The sequence below is a fragment of the Podarcis cretensis genome (genome assembly GCF_951804945.1).
Source record: "Podarcis cretensis genome assembly, chromosome: 17".
Taxonomy (NCBI): Eukaryota; Metazoa; Chordata; class Lepidosauria; order Squamata; family Lacertidae; genus Podarcis; species Podarcis cretensis.
The window spans coordinates 6,675,017-6,696,946 of NC_137187.1; the positions used below are offsets into that span (position 1 = coordinate 6,675,017).

At 45.8% G+C, this 21,930-nt stretch overlaps 1 protein-coding gene across 3 annotated transcripts in view; it reads right to left on the minus strand.

The window, feature by feature from the left end:
- Positions 1 to 5,073: 5,073 nt before the first annotated feature.
- Positions 5,074 to 21,930, minus strand: part of FRMPD1 (FERM and PDZ domain containing 1) — an 84,044-nt gene continuing 67,187 nt past the window's right edge. For all 3 annotated transcript variants that reach the window (XM_079959131.1, XM_079959130.1, XM_079959132.1), the window contains 8 exons: positions 20,568 to 20,687; positions 18,960 to 19,096; positions 17,956 to 18,082; positions 16,425 to 16,520; positions 14,460 to 14,642; positions 13,228 to 13,375; positions 10,452 to 11,237; positions 5,074 to 8,090 (listed from right to left, as the gene is read on the minus strand). In XM_079959131.1, coding sequence (XP_079815257.1) covers positions 5,761 to 8,090; positions 10,452 to 11,237; positions 13,228 to 13,375; positions 14,460 to 14,642; positions 16,425 to 16,520; positions 17,956 to 18,082; positions 18,960 to 19,096; positions 20,568 to 20,687 — 3,927 coding nt within the window. In that variant the 3' untranslated portion in view covers positions 5,074 to 5,760. The remainder of the gene's footprint in view (positions 8,091 to 10,451; positions 11,238 to 13,227; positions 13,376 to 14,459; positions 14,643 to 16,424; positions 16,521 to 17,955; positions 18,083 to 18,959; positions 19,097 to 20,567; positions 20,688 to 21,930) is intronic.

Here is a 21,930-nt window from a genome sequence, read left to right on the forward strand (position 1 = left end):
TTCAAAAAGCCTTCTCGTACAGTCAGAGAACTTTTGATCATGGATGGTTCTTAACACATGTACTTGTTCTTGTATTCTAATTTATAGAATTGTGCAGTCAGGCTTGAATGAGTACAGTCAGGGTGACTGTAGTGTTTCCTGATCATGTAATTAAAAAACAAACAACCCCTGTCAACCCCCCCCCCAAAAAAAACAAAAACAAAAACAAAAAACAAGCAAGTGTCCCACCATTGGCTAATGGGTGGATGACTCTTCCAACCCCTTAGCGGCAAGGAAGCTGATTATATGACATTCTAGTTCTGTGTGTCAAGAGAGCGATGCCTTATCCCAAGTGCCAGTTCTCCAGGACTGCAGATCGGGCATTCCCAGCCCCACCTTGAGATGCCTGGGATTGAGACTTTCCGTGTGCCAAGGCAGCCCTGTTTAGGGAAGCTTTTAATGTTTGATTTGTTGTTGTTTAGTCGTTTAGTCGTGTCCGACTCTTCGTGACCCCATGGACCAGAGAACGCCAGGCACTCCTGTCCTCCACTGCCCCCCGCAGCTTGGTCAGACTCATGCTGGTAACCTCGAAAACACTATCCAACCATCTCGTCCTCTGTCGCCCCCTTCTCCTTGTGCCCTCCATCTTTCCCAACATCAGGGTCTTCTCCAGGGAGTCTTCTCTTCTCATGAGGTGGCCAAAGTACTGGAGCCTCAGCTTCACAATCTGTCCTTCCAGTGAGCACTCAGGGCTGATTTCCTTCAGAATGGAGAGGTTTGATCTTCTTGCAGTCCATGGGACTCTCAAGAGTCTCCTCCAGCACCATAATTCAAAAGCATCAATTCTTCGGCGATCAGCCTTCTTTATGGTCCAGCTTTATGTTTGATATATTACAGTAATTTAATATATTTCTGGAAGCCCAGCCAGATGGGCGGGGTATAAATAATTTATTATTATTATTATTATTATTATTATTATTATTATTATTATTATTAATTGTTGTTGTTGTTGTTGTTGTCGTCACAGAGTGAGCTGGACAGTGAATTACACAGTTAAAAGTTGGAGTTATGCAATTCTTTATTAGCAAAAACACGATGGCTGAGTGCTGGGCCTAATGAACACAGCAGTTCAATCCTGGTAGGTCTTCCTCCATGAAATCAGGTGCTGAGGCTAAAAGTCCTCACTTCCTCACAGCCATCAATGTCTTGTCCTCTCCAGGGCTTTCCCCAAGCAATCGGAGACTGCGCCTGCATGCCTGTCTTTGCTCCTCCTGTTTCATGCCTCTTCTGGTTCTGGGAGTTGGGGAACTAGTTGCAACAGGAGGGGGAGACATCTCTCTCTCTCCACCAGAGTAATCTCATGTCTCCTGGCTCCCATCCTCTCCTGCCTCCGATTCTGGACTTCTGTTAGAGACTCTCCCAGGTCACTAAGCCCTGTTACCTCCTCAGCTTCTGACACTTCCTCTTTCCCCGTCTTCTTCTGATCACTCAACAACAGTCCATGACACAGAAACTGTGACCCTTCTATGAATGTGTTGCTCACGTAGAGGAGAACCTACAGTGATGGATTATGGGACTTTAGGACAGGACAGTAACGTATCAGTCATTTCATTTATTGTTGTTGTTGTTCAGTTGTTTAGTTGTGTCTGACTCTTCGTGACCCCATGGACCAGAGCACGCCAGGCACTCCTGTCTTCCACTGCCTCCCGCAGTTTGGTCAAACTCATGCTGGTAGCTTTGAGAACACTGTCCAACCATCTCATCCTCTGTCATCCCCTTCTCCTTGGGCCCTCAATCTTTCCCAACATCAGGGTCTTTTCCAGGGAGTCTTCTCCTCTCATGAGGTGGCCAAAGTATTGGAGCCTCAGCTTCAGGATCTGTCCTTCCAGTGAGCACTCAGGGCTGATTTGCTTCAGAATGGATAGGTTTGATCTTCTGGGGACTCTCAAGAGTCTCCTCCAGCACCATAATTCAAAAGCATCAATTCTTCGGCGATCAGTCTTCTTTATGGTCCAGCTCTCACTTCCATACATCACTACTGGGAAAACCATAGCTTTAACTATATGGACCTTTGTTGGCAAGGTGGTGTCTCTGCTTTTTAAGATTCATTTATTACATTTGTCTTAATCATACAAATTTTCTTTGTCAGGCATCCAAATTTGCCGGGCCATCTCATCCAGGTTATGCCTAGCAGGGTGAGAATGGGATCCTCCATCTCCCATGGGGCGTCCAGTGAGAATGGGGCTGACACCTGGTGTGGGCTTACCTGAAAGTTGAAGACCACTAAAGTTTCTCCTTGTCGTCCTCTTCCCAATTGAAGTGCAGAGTGTTTGAGGACGGGGACATTTGCAGGGAAACCAAAATGCTTGTTTACAAAGCTATTGTACTAGCAACCTTACTGTATGCTTGTGAAACATGGACCACTTATAAATGCCATCTCCAGCTCCTTGACCCAGTCAATTTATTATCAGTTTATGATGGGGTGGAAGGTTCACAGGCTATGAAGGACTTGCTCACAAATTTATTGACAGCTGCACAAATAATTACAGCTAGGAAGTGGAAGGGGCAAGCAGAATATAAAATGGAAGAATGGTATAAAGAGGTGTGGGATATAGCTATGAATGACAAATTAACACACGCCATTAAGGTAAGATGGGGAATATGCAGGTGAAGTTATTTTGAGGAGATATGGAGGGTGTTTGTAGAATTTGTACTGTTAAAATGGAAAGGGGTCAAACCATTGCAAGAGGTGTTGAAATTTCGGGAGATTGGATAGTTACAGTGGAATAGTTTCGGTGATGGGGTGCACATTTTTATTTATGATTTATTATTTTGTCAAAAAAGAAGAAAATAAAAGAAAGTCATCCTGCTCAGACAGCACCATGAGTCAGGTGTTCAAATAACATTTTAATATCGAGTAAAGAGCTCTTTCCCTTAAAATCCATGCCATCAGCTCAGCTGGTTAGGGTGTCATGCTGATAACGCCAAGGTTGCAGGTTCCAAAAAGGGACAGCTGCACATTTCTGCATTGCAGGGGTAGATGATCCCTTGGGTCCCTTCGTTTTGATTCCTTGAGTACCACTTTGTTTTTTTACTATATTAATTTTGTGCCTGGGGCTCACTTGCATCCTTCCTTGCCTGTCTACCATGAGTTTGGACTCTCCAAATCTGTTGGTTCTGCCTACTTGCAAGATGTTTAATGAGGTTTCCACCAGAGACCTGGTTGGTTTCTAGTGAACAATGATTGTTTAAAAGTTAGGGGTAGCCAACGTGCTGTCCTTTAGATGTTTTGTAGTACAACGCCCATTATCCCTGACCATCGGCCATGCCAGGATGTCTTATTCCAAAGCATCCAGAAGCAATCTCATTCACTGATTATCCTGCTTGGGGGAATCCCTGTACCCTCCTATCACCCGCAATCCATCACGTGGGTACCAAATTCAAGCTCTTGTGGCTATCGTCAAAGTACCCTACAATTTTGAGACCCTAAATGTAGTTTTTGGATTGGGGGAGTGTGTGTTTATTTGCTTTTAAAATAAACTGTTTCTGGTGAGGGCTGACCGATTGGAACTCAGATGAAGAAAGCTCTATGACAAAACTAACTGGTTTATTGTGGCAGGAACTTTGAGAAGACAACAGCTCAGTCCATACGAGATGCATGAAGTAGACAAGAGTACATACACAGGAGGCCTGACAGATGAAAAGCCAGCGGGGGGGGGGGGCGTCCCTCTATAAGTGCAGCTACGAGTTTGTGGAAAGGTAACAAGCAGTGGACAGATTTTGCTTCTCAGGTAAACTACCTGTATGTCGCTTTTAGAATACTGGCTGCTAATGGAATCCATTTTCCAAGGAAGTTCCAAGGACGCTCGGGTTGCAAACATGATCCATGTGGGATGCACGTTCACAACCCGCTGCGTTCGCAACCCGTGTCTGTGCATGCACAGGTTGTGATTCGGTGCTTCTGTGCATGCGCAAAGCATGATTTAGCGCTTCTGCACATGCACGACTGCCGAAATCCAGAAGTAACCCATTCCGGTACTTCTGGGTTTTGGCAGTGCGCAACCCAAAAAAACCCAACCTGAAGTGGCTGTAACCAGAGCTATGACTGTACTGAAATCCAGTGAGGAGGCATGTCCAGCATGACAGCTCCTCCAGGTGGCACTGAAGCAAGTGGCTATAAGCAAAGGAAAGCATCTCACAACGTGCACTGTCAACTTTCTGGATCACTTCCCGTCAGCCATGTCCACTGACAGGCCACTGCTGGGGAGTCAGGGGTGGCTAACCTGGACTACAACTCCCATCATCCCTACCCACTGACCATGCTGCCTGGAGTTGATGGGCATTGGCACAGGTGCTGGGTTGCTTCAAAGACTGAGAGGGCCTGGTGTGCGTGTGTGATGTCGTGTGTGTCTCGTGAGGCTGGTGCAGCCTTCTGCTAGGACATGTTGGTCTAGCGCAGGGATGTCCAACAGGTTGGTCGCAATCTACTGGTAGATCCCTGGGAGGTTTTGGTAGATCGCGGTCGATCGCTGGGTCCCTTTCCTTAGCATTGGTAAAAGAGAATCCGCCCCCGCCCCCCCTCCATTGTTGCACGATCTGCAGAACGGAAGACGGAGTTTACTCAGTGAGGCTGTTTGTTTCCCCAGCGATCTGTTGATGAGTGGCTGATCCCCTTTCTCCCTTGAGCTTAGGCGTGAATCCTCAAAAATCAGGGCTTTCCTTCTGCCTAAAAAAAAGCTCAACAACTTTGACCCGAACCCCCCAAAAGGGGGTAGAGTTTTTAATTCTGTGAGTAGATCACAGTCTCTTGTGATTTGGCCACCCCTGGTCTAGCGGAAGGCTGAACTGACCTTCGCAATGTCGGGAGCTCCTGAGCAGTTCAGTACGACCTCACGCCTGCACTGTGGTCCCCACAGCATTTCCGAACACTGCGCACACTGCTGCAGCCTCCTGCTGGGCCACGCAGCACCGGGAGGTGCCCCGGGTACCAGTGCGCTTGGTGTGAGGTCGCACCAAACTGCACAGCATCTCCCAACACCGCCACACCTGTGGGAAGGCCCAATGGGGCCTGCAACAGGCTGTGGAATATTGAACTTTGGGGGGGGGCAGCTGCCCAAGATGGCACCCCTGGGAGTTAGAATCCAATAGGTACAATGAGGCACTCTGTCCCCGACACTGGAGCCACTTGGATTAGATAATTATCTGCTCTGCGTGTTGTTTTGTTTGTAAACCCATCCCACTGTGCATTGCTTAAGCACGAGGAGCCCTGATTTTCACCCAAGTGCACTGAATCGTCTGATGCGCTTCCCCCAACCTTGGCTGTTATCTGTGCAGGTTGGCACACCCAAACTATAACTTTAGAATGTTCTCAGTACTTCAGTCCGGGCGACAGACAGCACTCTCTCTCAGCTATTATGGGTTAGCGGCAAATTGACACTGGAGACTGCATGCATATAACTGCAGCTGTTTACACCCTGAGTCACACAAAAGAGATGAATCTCTTGTGTTCTTTACCTGTGGAGCATGGGGGGGGGGGAAAGCAAGTTGGACATGCACCAAAATACTATTCTGCATGAAGGCTGAGCAATCCTGTCAAGCTCAACTCATTTAAGCCATGAGCACTGATATCCATTAGAGAGGGGGACTGTTCAATTGCTTGCTTCAGCCCAGCTGTTACATATCAGCTTGTCTTGACTGGGAGGAGGGCTTTTAAGGGCAGACACTCGGCTAGGTCGTTCCCCGTTGAAAGTCGGACAGGCACCTGTGAAAAATCCTCCCATCTCATACACAAGACGAGGCCCTGAATCGTTGCATGAGGCAGAAGAGGGCTGCACTGAGGGCAGTGTACTGGCACACAAGGAGTCTTAGGCTCAACTGGGAATAGCCCCTCTCCCAGGCTTGCTGTGCCGCTTGGACAAACTGGCGATAGCTGTATGCGACATCTCTCAGGTTGACCGCGAGGTCTTTGTGCCTCTTGCTGCAAAGGCCACAGTTTGTGAACTGAAAGCACACTTCGGTCAGCTGGAGAAGGTTCTGGAAGGTCTCCCGAATGGCGTTTTGCGTCTCAGAGGAAGGCCCATGTGCTTTGATAACTTTCTGGCAACTGGACATCAGCCTTTGTGATTCTGTGTGCAAGGTGTTCTTGTTTTCTGAAAAATGGGCCAAACATTTATCCCGAGCGTGCTTTATTCTGCTTCCCCCAAACTGCCGCAAAATTCCCTGTAGGTCTATAATATTATCTAGCAACTGGTGGAAGTCAAAAGGTGAGGCACACGTTCTATCCTTTAAACAGCTCAGCACTTGAATATGAGAGTCTGGAAGCAAGACGTGATTTCTACAGTCTTTGGGGTTACCATTCACGTAGTTATGCTCTAGAATAAATCTTGTGGAGTTAATATCTAAAGACGGAGAACTTCTTGTTGTTGGTGGGGTTGTTAATGGCTCCTCAGAAGGACCATGTGCAACTGGACTGGCAAATTCTAATTCTGCCTCGTCTAGCCCATGGAAACAACTTGCATACGTCAACCGGCAACTGCACCTGTCTGTTTTATGTTTTGGCGAGAATGACTCTGCGGTGTTCACTGCAGGTGGAGACACACTGGTCTTAGAGCTCACTGGTCCTTTAGCATCAACTGTTGAGTTACCAGAACACAAAAAAGACAACTCTGAAATACCGCTTTCCTCACTGAGCCTCGTAGACTTACACGGATTGTCATGCGAAAAGCCATCCACTCCATCTGAAATGCCAGCTTTTCCATGCTCCACACTCTTCTCTGTAGGGACAACTTGAGGACTGGGCAGTTTATTTTTACAATCCACATGGGAGGCATCATTTGTGAGCGCTCTCTCCTCTGGCTTCTGGTCACCAGCAAGCTCTGAAGACCTATCCAGAGGAGTCATGGTTGACGACGACCATTGACTTGGGACATCATCGTTTAAAGAGACCTGATCTGCAACCAGGTCACGTTGGCCAACAATTCTCTGGTACTTGTCATCTACCTGGTGCTGTGTTTCTCTTTGACCTCCCACTGAACTAAAACCAAGCTGAGAGTGGTGTGTCTTGATCCCTGAAGCACCATCACACTTGGAAAGGAGCTCATTTGCTTTGGAGAAACCCAGCCGTTTGGCATCTTCAGATGTTGCTACAGAGCCTTCACTCAGCGTTTTGCTGGTGTCTTCTTGGAGCAGTAGGTTTCCGGGAGGTGCCTGGCTTGAGCTACGTGAGGCCAGCTCACCTTTGATTCTTTTGCAGGGACCCAGCACAAGCTGCTCGTATTTCTCCACCTTCTCAGCAGGAAGGAGATCCTGTTCCGAGGTTGGCACGCGAGGCAACACTTTCCCTTGGTAGCTGTTCAGAGACCCAGAGGGTTTGGTAGTGGTGTGTATTATTTCTTCAATCAATACATAGCTGACTCCTCCTGCTTCACGTGAGACTTTTGCTGTCCCTGCTGCATTGCCAGATATTTTCTTTCCTCCAGACACACAATGGTCCTGAACTCTGCTAGCTGTTTCTGTAAGACCTTCTGGTTTTTCTTTGTAAGTGGTGTCAAGATCGTGAAAGGATATTTCTGACACGGCTAAACTACCGTCTTGCTTCACTGTGGAGAAAGAGCTATGGGCGAAGTCTGAACTCTCTCTCCCTTCCTGAGCACCCTGAAGACGAATGGCCAAGACAGGGCACACAACTGAATCGGTTAATGACTTGGTTTCTAGTGAATCGGGCTCCATCTCCATTAAGACAGGTGTATTTTTGGCTATCTGAGCTATGTGTTCGACCTCAAGAAGAGCAGAATCTCTCTCAGGGTCCTTCAAGGAGCACACAACGGGCGAGGAGGAAAGACCTGAAGACCCAGGTTCTCCTTCACAGGACAACTGATCAATGTTTTCCAGGGACTGAGTTGGAGCTTGAGGGAAAGTAACTTGGGAGGTGTAATTCGTCTCCAGGAAAGACCTCCTCTTTCTTAGGCTGTTGCCACACCTTGGTTCCTTTTCTGGCCTGTGTTTTGTCCTCCTGCTTTGCCTTGACAGAACATTTTCACCCGAGCTGCAGCTGGAAGACACTTTCAGGGTGCTGCAGTCTTGTACATTTGGCAGGACCGGGCCTGCAGAACCTAAAAATAAGGAAGAGACTATCAGTGTGAAGAAAGAAATGTTATTTTTTAAAAAAATATTATGAGGATAAATGATCTGCTCGTTTAAAACCATTGGCTATTGATACCTCAATGTTTGCACTACCAGTTTTTAAGGCTTTGTAAACTGCTTAGATATCTACTTTGGCATTAAGCAATATACAGTGGTACCTCGGGTTACAGATGCTTCAGGTTACAGACGCTGCTACCCAGAAATAGTACCTTGGGTTAAGAACTTCGCTTCAGGGTGAGAACAGAAATTGCGCAGCGGCGGCGCGGCGGCAGCGGGAGGCCCCATTAGCTAAAGTGGTGCTTCAGGTTAAGAACAGTTTAAGGTTAAGAACGGACCTACAGAACGAATTAAGTTCTTAACCTGAGGTACCACTGCACATGCATGCATGCATAAATACTTGCCTGAAACACTTTACAAATGTGAAAGCACAACGTTTATGTTAAGAATTATTATTTGCAACCCACTACTATCCTTGAAGGGACACGGGTGGCGCTGTGGGTTAAACCACCGAGCCTAGGACTTGCCGCTCAGAAGGTTGGTGGTTCAAATCCCTGCAATGGGGTGAGCTCCCATTGCTCGGCCCCTGCTCCTGCCAACCTAGCAGGTCAAAAGCACGTCAAAGTGCAAGTAGATAAATAGGTACTGCTCTGGTGGGAAGGTAAACGGTGTTTCCGTGCGCTGCTCTGGTTTGCTAGAAGCGGCTTAGTCATGCTGGCCAAATGACCCAGAAGCTGTACGCCGGCTCCCTCGGCCAGTAAAGCGAGATGAGCGCCGCAACCCCAGAGTTGGCCATGACTGGACCTAATGGTCAGGGGTCCCTTTACCTTTTACCTTTACTATCCTTGCTGGGCTCTAGTCCTCAGACTGAAAGTCAGAACAAAAGAACATTTGAATTGGGGTGAAAGTCCACCCCTCTCCCATTTCCCTGTCTCTGTGGCAGCTCACTTAAAGCCGTTCTTGTGTTATCTTCACAATCAGTACATTCACAGAATATTCTCTCCAGGGAGCTAGGCCAGGCGCCATCGCTACCTGTTTTCAGCAGCTTGCCACAGCATTTTTCGTTACCCAGGTTTTCGGTTGTTAATTTGTGGCCTCTTTCCGTAGGTGAGATGCATTAGACCTGCATTTTTAATATATGGATGTGTTTTGGGGTTTTTATTCTGTTTCTTCTTCATCATCATCATCATCATCATCAAACTCTTATTGAGGTTTTCCCCTCAACATGATAACAGAAACCCAAAACTGTATACTTTACAAGGTTGTTACTGTACTTTACCAGATCTTAACCTATTACAGTATTTGTAAGAATGGATTCCAAATATCATTGACTTTCTCCATGGCAAGTCTGCATTTATATGCAAGTTGTTCCTATGTTGCGAGCTTGTATAAGTCTTCAATCCAATCATAGAAAGGAGCCGCATTTTTATTTTTCCAATTCATCAGAATCAAGATTTCCCCTCTTCCCCCTTTATTTTCTCTTCTACACGGGTTCTGTTTCTCTTCCTCTTTCTTTCATTTACGTTTCACAATGTTGAGTGCATATATAATTATGCACTTTTTGAACTTTCAATAAAGGTGTTAAAAATAAAATAAAATAAATAACAGGAACGAAATACCACTGTGCCTTCCTCCCTTTCTTCCGTTTCCCTGTGTCCTCTTCACATTTAGTGCAAGGCACTGTGTATTAAAGACTTTACAGTCATACCTTGGGTTACAGACGCTTCGGGTCTGCCCACTGCACCGATTTCGGGTTGCCCACTGCACCGAACCCGGAAGTACCGGAATAGGTTACTTCCGGGTTTCGGTGCTTGCGCATGTGCAGAAGTGCTAAATTGCACTTTGCGCGTGCTCAGAAGCGTTGAATTGCGACCCGCGCGTGCGCAGACGCGGTGCTGCGGGTTGCGAACATGCTTCCTGCACGGATCCCGTTCGCAACCCGAGCGTCCACTGTATTCTCTTTTGCTTTTATCCTGCTTTTAATCTTCGTACCATTTTGCAAGGTTACCGTATTTTCTGCTCTATAAGACACACCAGACCACAAGACGCACCTAGTTTTTGGAGGAGGAAAACAAGAAAAAAAATATTCTGAATCTCAGAAGCCAGAACAGCAAGAGGGATCACTGTGCAGTGAAAGCAGCAATCCCTCTTGCTGTTCTGGCTTCTGGGATAGCTGCGCAGCCTGCATTCACTCCATAAGACGCAAAGTGAGTCTTATAGAGCAAAAAATACGGCACTTTTTTGTAAAAGTAAAGCGACAGTTCAGTGCAATCTGTCAATCAGTCCATCAACTGATCATGACCCCCACCCCCGGGGAATCCCTTTGGCCTCACCTGCTTGTGCCTCTGCCTGTGTCACCCTTTCGGCTGCGTCGTAGAATTCCTCGTCTGAGCTGGCATCTCCAAAGCCGGGGGGAGGAGATAAGATGAAGCCCCGCATGCCACCTCCGCAGAGCCCCTCGTCTCCCTCGGGGCCGTTCAAAGAGCCACCCTCTGGGCTGTCACTCTGGGCAGTCTTCTCTCCGCTGCTGGCTGGGGAAATGTTGGCACAAAGGCTGTAGTATTCCATGATGTTGCTCTCCGACAGCTTGGACTCCAGAGCAGAAGCAGCCAGCTCACTTTCCCTTCGGGATTCTCCGTCCGGCTGCGCAAGCGGCTGGGGTGGCAGGAGGAAGGAGAACACAGACTCCTGCGTCACTCGGTTTCCCTCTTCTCTGTCTGTACCCAAGAAGGCCTTGCCATTGCCCATCAGTTCCTGAAGGGTGGGGGCATACAGGTGGAAAAACTCTGGCTTGCTCGTGGAGCACGTTTCCAAATCGTCCTCCTCAAGAGCGTCCAGAGAGTCGCTTGAACCGCTGGTCTTGAGTCCCTGACTCTCTGTGTTGGCCGAGTCAGAGGCTTCCGACAAGCTGTCATTTGTGTTGTCGTACCCATTGCAAAAGCTCGTCCCTTCGACCTCCAGATCCTTGTTTTCTTGCTGCAATGACTCCTGCTCTCCTTTGTCCTCAGGCAGGGGGCTGACGTAGTTGTGCCGGGGCGACTGCGTGTCTGAAAAACGGTCCAAGGAAGAGTCTGGCTCAGAAGACTCTTCGGAATCACTGCAGGTCCTTGACTCATACCCTGCCAAGCAAGACATGGAAAGAGAGCTTGTGGGAAAGGGGTCAAAGCACCGCAAGAGGTGTTGAAATTTTGGGAGGTTGGATAGTTACCATGGAAAGGTCTCAGTGGTGAGGTGCACATTTTTATTCTTAGTTATTTATGATTACAGTGGTATTTGGTTCTCAAACATCTTGGTTCTCAAATGCCTTGGTTCCCAAACGCCAAAAACCCAGAAGTAAGTGTTCTGGTTTTCAAACGTTTTGCGGAAGCCAAACATCCGATGTAGCTGTCGGCTATTGTTTCCGGGGCGCCTGCACCAATCAGAAGCTGCACCTTGGTTTTTGAACATTTCGGAAGTCAAATGGACTCCGGAACGGATTAAGTTTGGCGCTTTTGTTTTTGCTATTTATTTTGTCTTTTTGTTTTTGAGGCTTTTTTGGTTAATTTGTTTTTGTGACTGTGTGGAACCCAGTTCAGCTACTGACTGATTGATTGTGTGACTGCGGAAATGGATAAAAGCCCCCCATCCAAACAATGACTATCATCAGTGCAGGTAAGAAAAAAAATTAATTTTAATTTTGATCATCTACAATACTGTCTTATTTATTTTATTGCACAGTACATTGATTATTGCTTTCATATTATGGATCAATGGTCTCGTTAGATAGTAAAATCCATGTTAAATTGCTGTTTTAGGGGTTGTTTTTAAAAGTCTGGAACGGATTAATCCATTTTGAATTGCTTTCTATAGCCGTGGTTCTGGAACACTTTGGTTTTGGAATGGACTTCCGGAACAGATTTATACCACTGTATTCCTTTGTCAAAATAAAAAAAGAATCTATAAAATGTATTTTTGATTTTTTAAAAAAAGGAAATACGGCTTGTGTGGAGTTGTTCAGGTCTGCATTACTGATTAGAGCAGTGGTTCTCAAGACTTTTTTCCTCTGGGCTGCATATTCAGAATAAAAACCTACTTGTGCCACACTGATTTTTTAATTGATAAGAAATACGTTGGAAAATGAAAAGAATAAACTCCTAGCAGTGCTTGATTTATAACACAGAACACAAATACTGTATCGGCCTGAATATAAGCAAGCAGCATCTTTAAAATTGGAGGGGGGGGGAGAGAAAAAAGGAAAAATACCCGAATATAAGCCACTCCATTCCTCGCTGCTCCTGGATGCATACTTGGGGGGGGGGGGACAACACTGCGTTGCTGGTGGCCTTCCCCCTTCCTCACGCTCTCCCTTCCCAGCCTTGGGGGAGAGGACAGGACTACGCATGGGGTGCATAGCTGTCAACTTTCAGATTGAAAATAAGGGACCAGCAACCTCAAAAATAAGGGATCAGCAGCAAAAATAAGGGATTTTTCGGACACAGGTATGTTCAACTTCTGAGCCCCTCCGAGCCAAAGGCAGAAAGCCCAGCCAGCAGCCAAACAAAGCCTCAAGCGGTGGTTCCCACAGCGCAGCAACCCAGCAAAGGGGATGCAGCAAGGAAAACCACCATCACCTCTCCGCTGGGAAGCACTGAGCAAAGGCGAGTCCCCAGGCAACGCGGCCGATTTGATCAGCACAAGGCATGCAAGCTCCACCCCCCCCAGTCGTTCTCAGACTCCTTATTGGGTGAGCAACGCAGCCAAGCAACACAGTTGGAGCCTCCCTCCTCCCTGGCTGGCAGGGAGGGAGGGAGAGGAGCTGCTTCCTTTGAAACCCGGGAAATTTAAGGGACATCATCAGTAAGGGACAGCAGTGGGACACAGCGCTGGGATAAGGGACCTTCCCACCAAATAAGGGACGGTTGACACCTATGATGGGGTGGGTGCTGCTTTGCCCTGCTCCTGGCTGCATACCGTAAGGTCATGAATATAAGCCGCACTTCAACTTTTCATGGTCGGAATTTGGGGGGAAAGTGAGGCTTATATTCAGGCCAATATGGTACTTCACAATATGTTCATGGGACTGTAAGAGTCTTCCTAACTGTTTGGTCACTCCTCTCGGGTTGTTTTTACCTTCCTCGGCAGAGATACGATGCACAGGAGGCCTTTTCTCCCCCCAGACGAATATGGAACTGCTCGAATCGACAAACAGCCTGCAGTAGCCATGGATGAGACAAGCCAGGTCTTTGGCGTTGTTCGTTTCCAGAAGCAGAGTCAGCAGCTTGAAGGAGGGGAAGAAAAAGCAGGTTGAAGACATCTGCACAAACCCTCACCCACACCAAGAAACCTTCTTTGCCTGTGCCACCTTTCCCACGCATAAAATGCCCGCATACATGTTACGACTCCATGCTTGGTGAGTGTGTCCACACACATTGTCTATGTACACTCACACGTGTGGTCCAAGGAGGAAGAAATGCAGCGGGCATTTATTACGGTTTGCAAAACAAAAGGAGAAGGTGCCCTCAAACTGGTTCCAGCTTCTGGTTTGTTCATACTGTGAACAAAATATACCGTACCCTGAAAGCACATTTGAAGCACATTTCCGCCCCCACTGGAGTTTGTTGAGGGTTGCTGGGAATTGTTAACTCTGCGAAGGCGAAACTACAGAGCCCAGAATTCTTTGAGGGAAAGAATGTGCTTCAAACATGGTGTTACAAAAGTTGGGTTCCTTCCCCTCTGTCCCGGACTGTGTTCCATTGGAAGATTGAGACACGACAGAGACCATTGTAGCTTTAAGAAATATGGTCTATTCACCTATTTACACCTTCAGTCTGCATGGGGGCGGGGGTCCATTTCTTCTTTCTTATTAAAGCACAGAATGGTGGATTTTGAAACATGACATAAAATAGATCTCCCTTCCACCCGTAGTCAAAAGAATTCTTAAAGTTATGGCTCAGGACCGCAATACCTCAAGGACCGCCTCTTTCCATATGAACCTACCCAGACCCTGATATCATCTTCTGAGGCCCTCCTTCCTCTGCCTCCTCCTTTAGAGGTCCGGAGGGTGGCAACACGAGAAGGGGCCTTCTCTGCAGTGGCCCCCTGCCTGTGGAATGCTCTCCCCAGGGAAGTTGGCCTGGCACCTTCATTATACACTTTTAGACACCAGGCAAAAACGTTCCTCTTCAACCAGACTTTTGTCGGACATCCGATGCCCTTTTAAAATGTGTTGCGGAAATGTGTCTGTTTTTATTATGTATTTTCTGTTTTTTTATATTGTGATTCTGTGTTGTGAATCTGTGGGTATAGGGCGGTATACAAATTTAATAAATAGAAATAAGTAAGTAAGTAAAAGCCATATTTACCTTGATATCTTGGAGGTAGATTTTCACCATGCTCACTTTGTCGGATTCTTCAGTCAGCTCCAGTCTGCTGATGTTCGCAAATTCTGCCAGCATGGTGACAATGTTCAGTTTGTTATTAACCACTTGGCTGATTCCATATTTGGCTCCCACCAGGAGGGCCACACATGATTCTCTGTCCTGCAACTACATGGAGGGAAAGTTTGCTTACACTCCTGCGGGCAACTTCTTACCCATGGTGAGATCCCATGCATGCATGTTCATGGTCAATGAGGAGTTGCATGTGGGAATGAGCCCCCATGCATCAAAGACCACAGACAGAACTTTCTACCACCGCCCTCAATATTTTACAAAGAAAAATGTCAACACACTCAACTGCAAATCAAGGAATGGAAACGGGTGACTCAGTTTCTACACTGATTGAGAAACAGTGGGCTCATTCCCAGAGAAGAATAGTTAATAAAGATGATGGACTAAGCCGAAATGGCAAAAATGACCGGGAAGATCAGAAATCAGTAAGATAAAAAATTGAATAAAGAATGGGGAATTTTAAAAAAGTTACTTAGAAGAACTCTGTAAACAATTAAAAACATTGGCAGGATTTTGACAACACTTGTAACAATAATTATGGTAAGAATTGAGCTTTAAGGAAATATGGAGAACATTATATGATGCAGCTGGGTTGGAGGGAAATCCAAGGATTCAGAGGATTCTATTTGTATATGATTATGATCTATATATGAATGCAAATGTTAAATGCAAAATAAAAGACAATAAAGGAAAGAGTAACAGTGGGCTATTGATCAAGTTAGTTTCAATGCCCTTTGACCTCAAACAGACATTTCTGAAAAGTTCAAATACTCTTTTAAGCATAATTTTCGAGCTATATCATCTAAAAATAATATAAATAATGGGCAGGATTCAACTAAATTGCTGCATGTGCAGAATAAATTTAGCTCATGCAATGAGACATTTTGCCCTCTCCCCTTGCACCACCTAAATCTGCTCTGGAGGACTGGGGGAACCCCCCCCCCCAAAAAAAAGATTTAGAAGGAGAGTTGGCGGCCGGGGGTGGGGGGAATCTTGTTGCACAAGCAGACCTTATTCCATGCACAAATGCTCCATTTAGCGCTATGTTGAATTCCACCTGTTTTCCTATTCTGGAACCTGGTTCTACTACTCTCCTAGCAAGAGCATTTATTTTTGTGTTTCTATATCGTAAACTGCCCTGTGATCTTTGACTGGAGGGCGGTACAGTCGTACCTTGGTTCTCGAACGCCTTGGTACTTGTACGTTTTGGCTCCCGAACACTGAAAACCCGGAAGTAAGTATTCTGGTTTTTGAACGTTTTTTGGAAGCCGAACGTCTGATGCGGCTTCCGCTTGACTGCAGGAAGCTCCTGTAGCCAATCGGAAGCTGCACATTGGTTTTTGAATGTTTTTGGAAGTCAAACAGACTTCTGGAACGGATTATGTTCGAGAACCAAGGTACGACTGTATAGAAATTTAATAAAGAAGTAATTTTGACAAACTCCTCCAATGCAGTTCTCCTGTGAAGTATTGTGTTTGTGTGTGTGTGTGTGTGTGTGTGTGTGTGTGTGTGTGTGTGTAAATAGCATTAAAATGCATTATATTAGGGAAAGTAGCTTGCAAAGAATCATATATTAGGTAACATTGCATACAAAAATTGCTTATTAGGTGAAATTCGCACCAAAATGCTGATGCATTTTCTTAAGGACTTTAAAAAATAAATAAATCACAGGCTGAGATGGATATGTGGAGAAGTGAAATCAAGGTTGGAAAAGTGAGAAACGACGAGTACCCAAAACTGACAAATTTGCCCATCCCTACCCTGGACCCAGACTGCTTCCACACTCTTGAGTTCTCACAGTAAAGGAGCCGAAAAAATACACCAGAAGTGTATTTCAAAGATTGCTGATACACTGTGTTAAACAGATAACGACCTTACCATTAGAGTGGCATTGAAGATCTTTCCTCCGTAGAGTTTCAGATCCCCCAGGATCTGCAGATAACACAGACGCACATGTGCTGCTGAGAGGAGGTGCTGCAATGGTGGAGAAGAATGCTTAGCAATAGTTCAGAAAACCAGCCATTGTACAAATCAAGGTAAACAATGGGATCTCAATGCTGAAAGGATAGTCTAAGACTGGGTGGGAAGCCCTGGGAAATAATGCATACCTCCAGGTCTCTCCATATGACCTTTGGGAGTCTCACCAAACTACACCCTCTTCCAAGACATACCCTCTTTCCCCAAACCACACCCCTTGCCAGCCCCTCTACCTACGCTCCTTGAGTACTTTTGCCTGGCTGGAATTTGTCCTTGGACCTACCTTCTACCCTGGGACAAGTGGCGGTGACTATACAGTGGTACCTTGGTTCTTGAACTTAATCCGTTCCGGGAGTCCATTCCATTCCCAAAACCATTCAAAAACCAAGGTGTAGCTTCTGATTGGCTGCAGGAGCTTCCTGCACTCAAGCGGAAGTTGTGTTAGATGTTCGGCTCCCGAAAAACGTTCGCAAAGCAGAGCACTTACTTCCCGGTTTGCGGTGTTCGGGAGCTGATTTGTTTGGCAACTAAGCCGTTCAAAAACCAAGGTGCTACTGTATTGCTCTACCAAGCCCCATCACTGCTAGCCAGGTGTTTGAATCAACCTCTAGTGTATGAGTCACTTAGTAGGCTTAAGAGTTTAATATTCAGGGAACATTCTTTCATATGCGGTGGACTTGTAAAAGGGTACTGGGAAATGATCCATAATGAATTGAAATAAATGTTTTAAAGTACTTCTTCCCCCACAAACCAGTCTCCTTTCTGTTGGGGATAATTCAGATGAAAATTTCCAGGTCTCAAAAAAGGTTATTTATGTATGTCTCTACTGCGGCCCATATTTTGTTAGCCCAAAAATAAAAAATGAGTGAGGTCCCAACCAAAGAAGAATGGCAACTTAAGTTGACAGCATATGCACAGTTTGCAGACTTAACACATAGAAGAAGAGAACAAGAAGAACATATGTTTAGAGAAGAATGTTTATTGAATATATGGGAAATAACTGTGTACAGCTGAAAATGCTGGCAGCATTAAGATAAACTCAACAGTGTAAATAAGTTTTGATGGCTGCAATAATGGTATGTAAAATGAACCATGGAAAGAGAAGGGAAGTCATGGATATGTTAAGGATGTAAAAATGAGTACTTTAAATTGTAAAACAGAAAATTAATATATATATTAATACACACACAAAACACACACAAAAAGGAGAGAGTTTAATATTCAGCTTGCATCACATGCATGCAGCCAAACCAATCTAACTTTTCCCCACATTGTGTTCTTTACGTTAGTCCACTAAATCCGGAATGGAGAACCTAGACTACTCTAGAATACTGATCAAAGATCACTGAACAGATTTGTTTAACAGCAGCAAGCAAACTCAGCGAAACAAAGCAGTCAGGGATCTTTCTGAGATGTGCTAAAGCAGTATTACCTTTTGTCTCGGATCCAGCAAGAGTTGGTTCCTCTTCATGTGAAAGCTAATGGCCTTTTTGATGTCTTTGCCTTTCATGTTTCGGAGCAGAGTTGGGGAAATAAAGTTTTCGATTCCCCAGTCCTTTCTGTTCAAAAACAAAACAAAAAACCCAGAGAGCAAATGTCAGAGAGGATAACCCTACAGAACTCTTTGCGTTTAAAGAAAGTCATCCCAGAGGGGGAGGGGGGGGTCATTGGTTGCATATGATAGAGGTGATCAGAAACTGCTTGACTCTGCCTTTCTGGTGCTAGGTAAAGGTAAAGGGACCCGTGACCATTAGGTCCAGTCGTGGCCAACTCTGGGGTTGCGGCGCTCATCTCGCTTTATTGGCCGGGGGAGCCGGCGTACAGCTTCCGGGTCATGTGGCCAGCATGACTAAGCCGCTTCTGGCGAACCAGAGCAGCGCACGGAAACGCCGTTTACCTTCCCGCCGGAGTGGTACCTATTTATCTACTTGCACTTTGATGTGCTTTTGAACTGCTAGGTTGGCAGGAGCAGGGACCGAGCAACGGGAGCTCACCCCGTCGCAGGGATTCGAACCACCTACCTTCTGATCGGCAAGCCCTAGGCTCTGTGGTTTAACCCACAGCGCCACCCGCGTCCCTGGTGCTAATGGCAGTGTTAAAGGAAGCATTTGCTTTTTCCTTCTCCCCCACCAGTGCCATCATTATTGCAGGAGATCATATGCAATGGGGAAGAAATTAGCACACCAGGAGTTGCCATTGTGGCACTAAGACATAGAGATGGGAAAATCTGTCTCAGTTTCCCCAATCCTAAATTCAATTTGGGATAGTTTTCTAAGCCCTCATAAAAAACCGCTCAGCATTTTCCCCTAATACAATGCATGCTTCTATGTTATTTCTGTTAGCTTTTATGCATTTCAACACCTATTTGACACTAGTTTTGCACATACCTACTTGACTAGAGAAGCACATTGCCATATTCGGAGAAGTGTGACTTACTCTATATATTTCAGAGAGACTTTCTGTGGCTGAGCACAGGCGATAATCCGCTCTTGGATGTGCAGCGCAGCCAGCCGTAAAGCAACGCTGCACTTCATCTCGACAGCAAATCTCTCCTGAAGCACATCACTGCAGCTCTGAAAATGACAGAGCCAGGTTAGCAAGATGAGAAAGACACCGTTTCATTTATGCAAGCTATTCCTAACCACAAGCAACCACTCCACCCACCCCGCTAACCCAGAAGTTGGTGTCCCTGGTCAATGGTCCTGTCAAGGCAGAATTTTAGGGCAGAAGTCTAGGGTCCCACGCAGCAAAACGAGTAGGAGGGCTCCCAAATGCAGCTGATCTGGCTTATAACATTTTAAAGTATTGTTGTTGTTTAGTCGTTTAGTCGTGTCCGACTCTTTGTGACCCCCTGGACCAGAGCACGCCAGGCCCTCCTGTCTTCCACTGCCTCCCGCAGTTTGGTCAAACTCATGTTTGTAGCTTCAAGAACACTGTCCAACCATCTCGTCCTCTGTCGTCCCCTTCTCCTTGTGCCCTCCATCTTTCCCAACATCAGGGTCTTTTCCAGGGAGTCTTCTCTTCTCATGAGGGGGCCAAAGTATTGGAGCCTTCACGATCTGTCCTTCCAGTGAGCACTCAGGGCTGATTTCCTTCAGAATGGGTCGGTTTGATCTTCTTGCTGTCCATGGGACTCTCAAGAGTCTCCTCCAGCACCATAATTCAACAGCATCAATTCTTTGGCGATCAGCCTTCTTTATGGTCCAGCTCTCACCTCCATACATCACTACTGGGAAAACCATGGCTTTAACTATACGGACCTTTGTTGGCCAGGTGATGTCTCTGCTTTTTAAGATGCTGTGTAGTAATACATAATACCATCCAAAGAGCCCTTTTACCATAAGACCATTACATCCAGACTATAAGATGACCCCAATGCACCACTGATGATGGTAGAGGACACCTAGCAACAATTCTAACAGTAATTGTTTGTTTTTCCCAGTGGCTTCCCAAAGCTGCAGAGTCAGAGCATCCCCTACATATGCATACATGAATACATACATACATATGCAAGCACACTGGAATCCAAAACAATGACTCTCAAAATGTAATGAAACACAAATGTGAATAAACATGCACAATGAATATACAAATACAAAATACTATGTACTTGCTTTTATATTCCTATTACTGTATTTGTGAAGATTTACAACATACATGCTTTGGGTTTTTCTCCTTGATAAAATCCAAGTAAAGAAAAAATCATAGATCAAATTATCTGAGTCAGATTCACATCTGAATGTGGCTGAAGTTCTCAAGAGCTGCAATTTTGAAAATCCTATCAAGTGCATTGTGTTTTGGATTTTGTTTTAAAAATGCATTTTAAAAAAATGAAAAGCACCATTTGTGTGGGATCTATGAGCTATGTATGTGATGAACAGTTGCTAATCTATGCAGGCACTTCAGTGGGATGTGACAACAGCAGAGCTGTGGCAAAAGTATAAAACTTGAGAAATACCTTTCGGGTTCCTGTTAGGTGTTGCTAAAAACCCCAACCAAGGCACATAGGGCTATAGACTGACCCATGATGCATTACCACATCACCTGCAAATAGAGATACTCAAAGGCAACTGGATCTTGCTGCAACAGATCCAGTGGATCCTTGGGTACAAAGCAGACTCTGAAGAGGCAGCGGTAATCATGAGACTCTTTCCTCTGAACTACCTGAAATGAAGAAATAAGAGAATTACCGCCACAATGCAGTGATTTGGCTCAGTATCCAGCTTCCTGAAAATGTCCACTTTCATTTTTATAATAAGCAAGTTCTTACAGTTTGCAAGGATGGCTGCTTGAAAAAGTGTGAGCAATTCTTAATTTGTGTGTGTGCTCTAATGGAATAACATTGAGAGACCCAGCATGGTGTAGTGGTTAGGAGCCATGGACTCGTAATCTGGTGAACCGGGTTCGCTTCCCCGCTCCTCCACATGCAGCTGCTGGGTGGCCTTGGGCTAGTCACACTTCTCTGAAGTCTCTCAGCCCCACTCACCTCACAGAGTGTTTGTTGTGGGGGAGGAAGGGAAAGGAGAAGGTGAGCCGCTTTGAGACTCCTTCAGGTAGTGATAAAGCGGGATATCAAAGCCAAACTCCTCTTCTTCTCTTCTTCTAACAAAGCTTGATTGCCATTTTCTTTCACGATCAAATCAATACTATTTTGATCCATTTTCATGGGGCCCCTAAAAGGCACGGGGCCCACAGGCAGGTGCCTATTCTGCCTATTTGGTAACCCGGGACTGGGGGAACTGTTGAATATGATATCTTATGGCTAAGTGGGTGGAGTTTCACTATCCAGTTTAGCTCCTCGCACCTCCCTTGTCTATAGTGGAAGTGGAATAGATTTTGCAGAACAGTATATTTATCAGGATTATCTGGAGTGTATTGGGGGGGGGAACCATTTGCCTGAAGTCCACCTGAAGTCTGATATGACTCAAAGGACATTCCAATGGTGTTTTAGACAAAGAACAAACAAACAGATGATAAAGTCATCACTTATGAGCTACCACCACCAGCAACACCTAGAAAGAGGGCCAGAGATTTGCTTTGAACAACAGAATGCATGGCTGTTGGAACACTATTCTTAAATGCTAGCAGTTCATATGACAGGAACAGATCCATGTAAGAATTGGCATTTTTGGAGGGCTCCAATGAAGCTGCTCCCAGTCACCCACAACCCACACATTCTGAGGAGCCATCCCCCCCCCTTTAGTAGCTGCTAGTCTAGATGAACTAGCAAGATCATTCATTCATTTATGTCTTCCGATGAAGTATCTCAAAGCGATTTCACAATACAACACAGGCAATTGCATATAGTGGTACTTCGGTTTTCGAACGTAATCCATTCCAGAAGACCGTTCAACTTCCAAAACATTTGAAAACCGAAGCATTTACTTCTGGAAGATTCAATACGGAA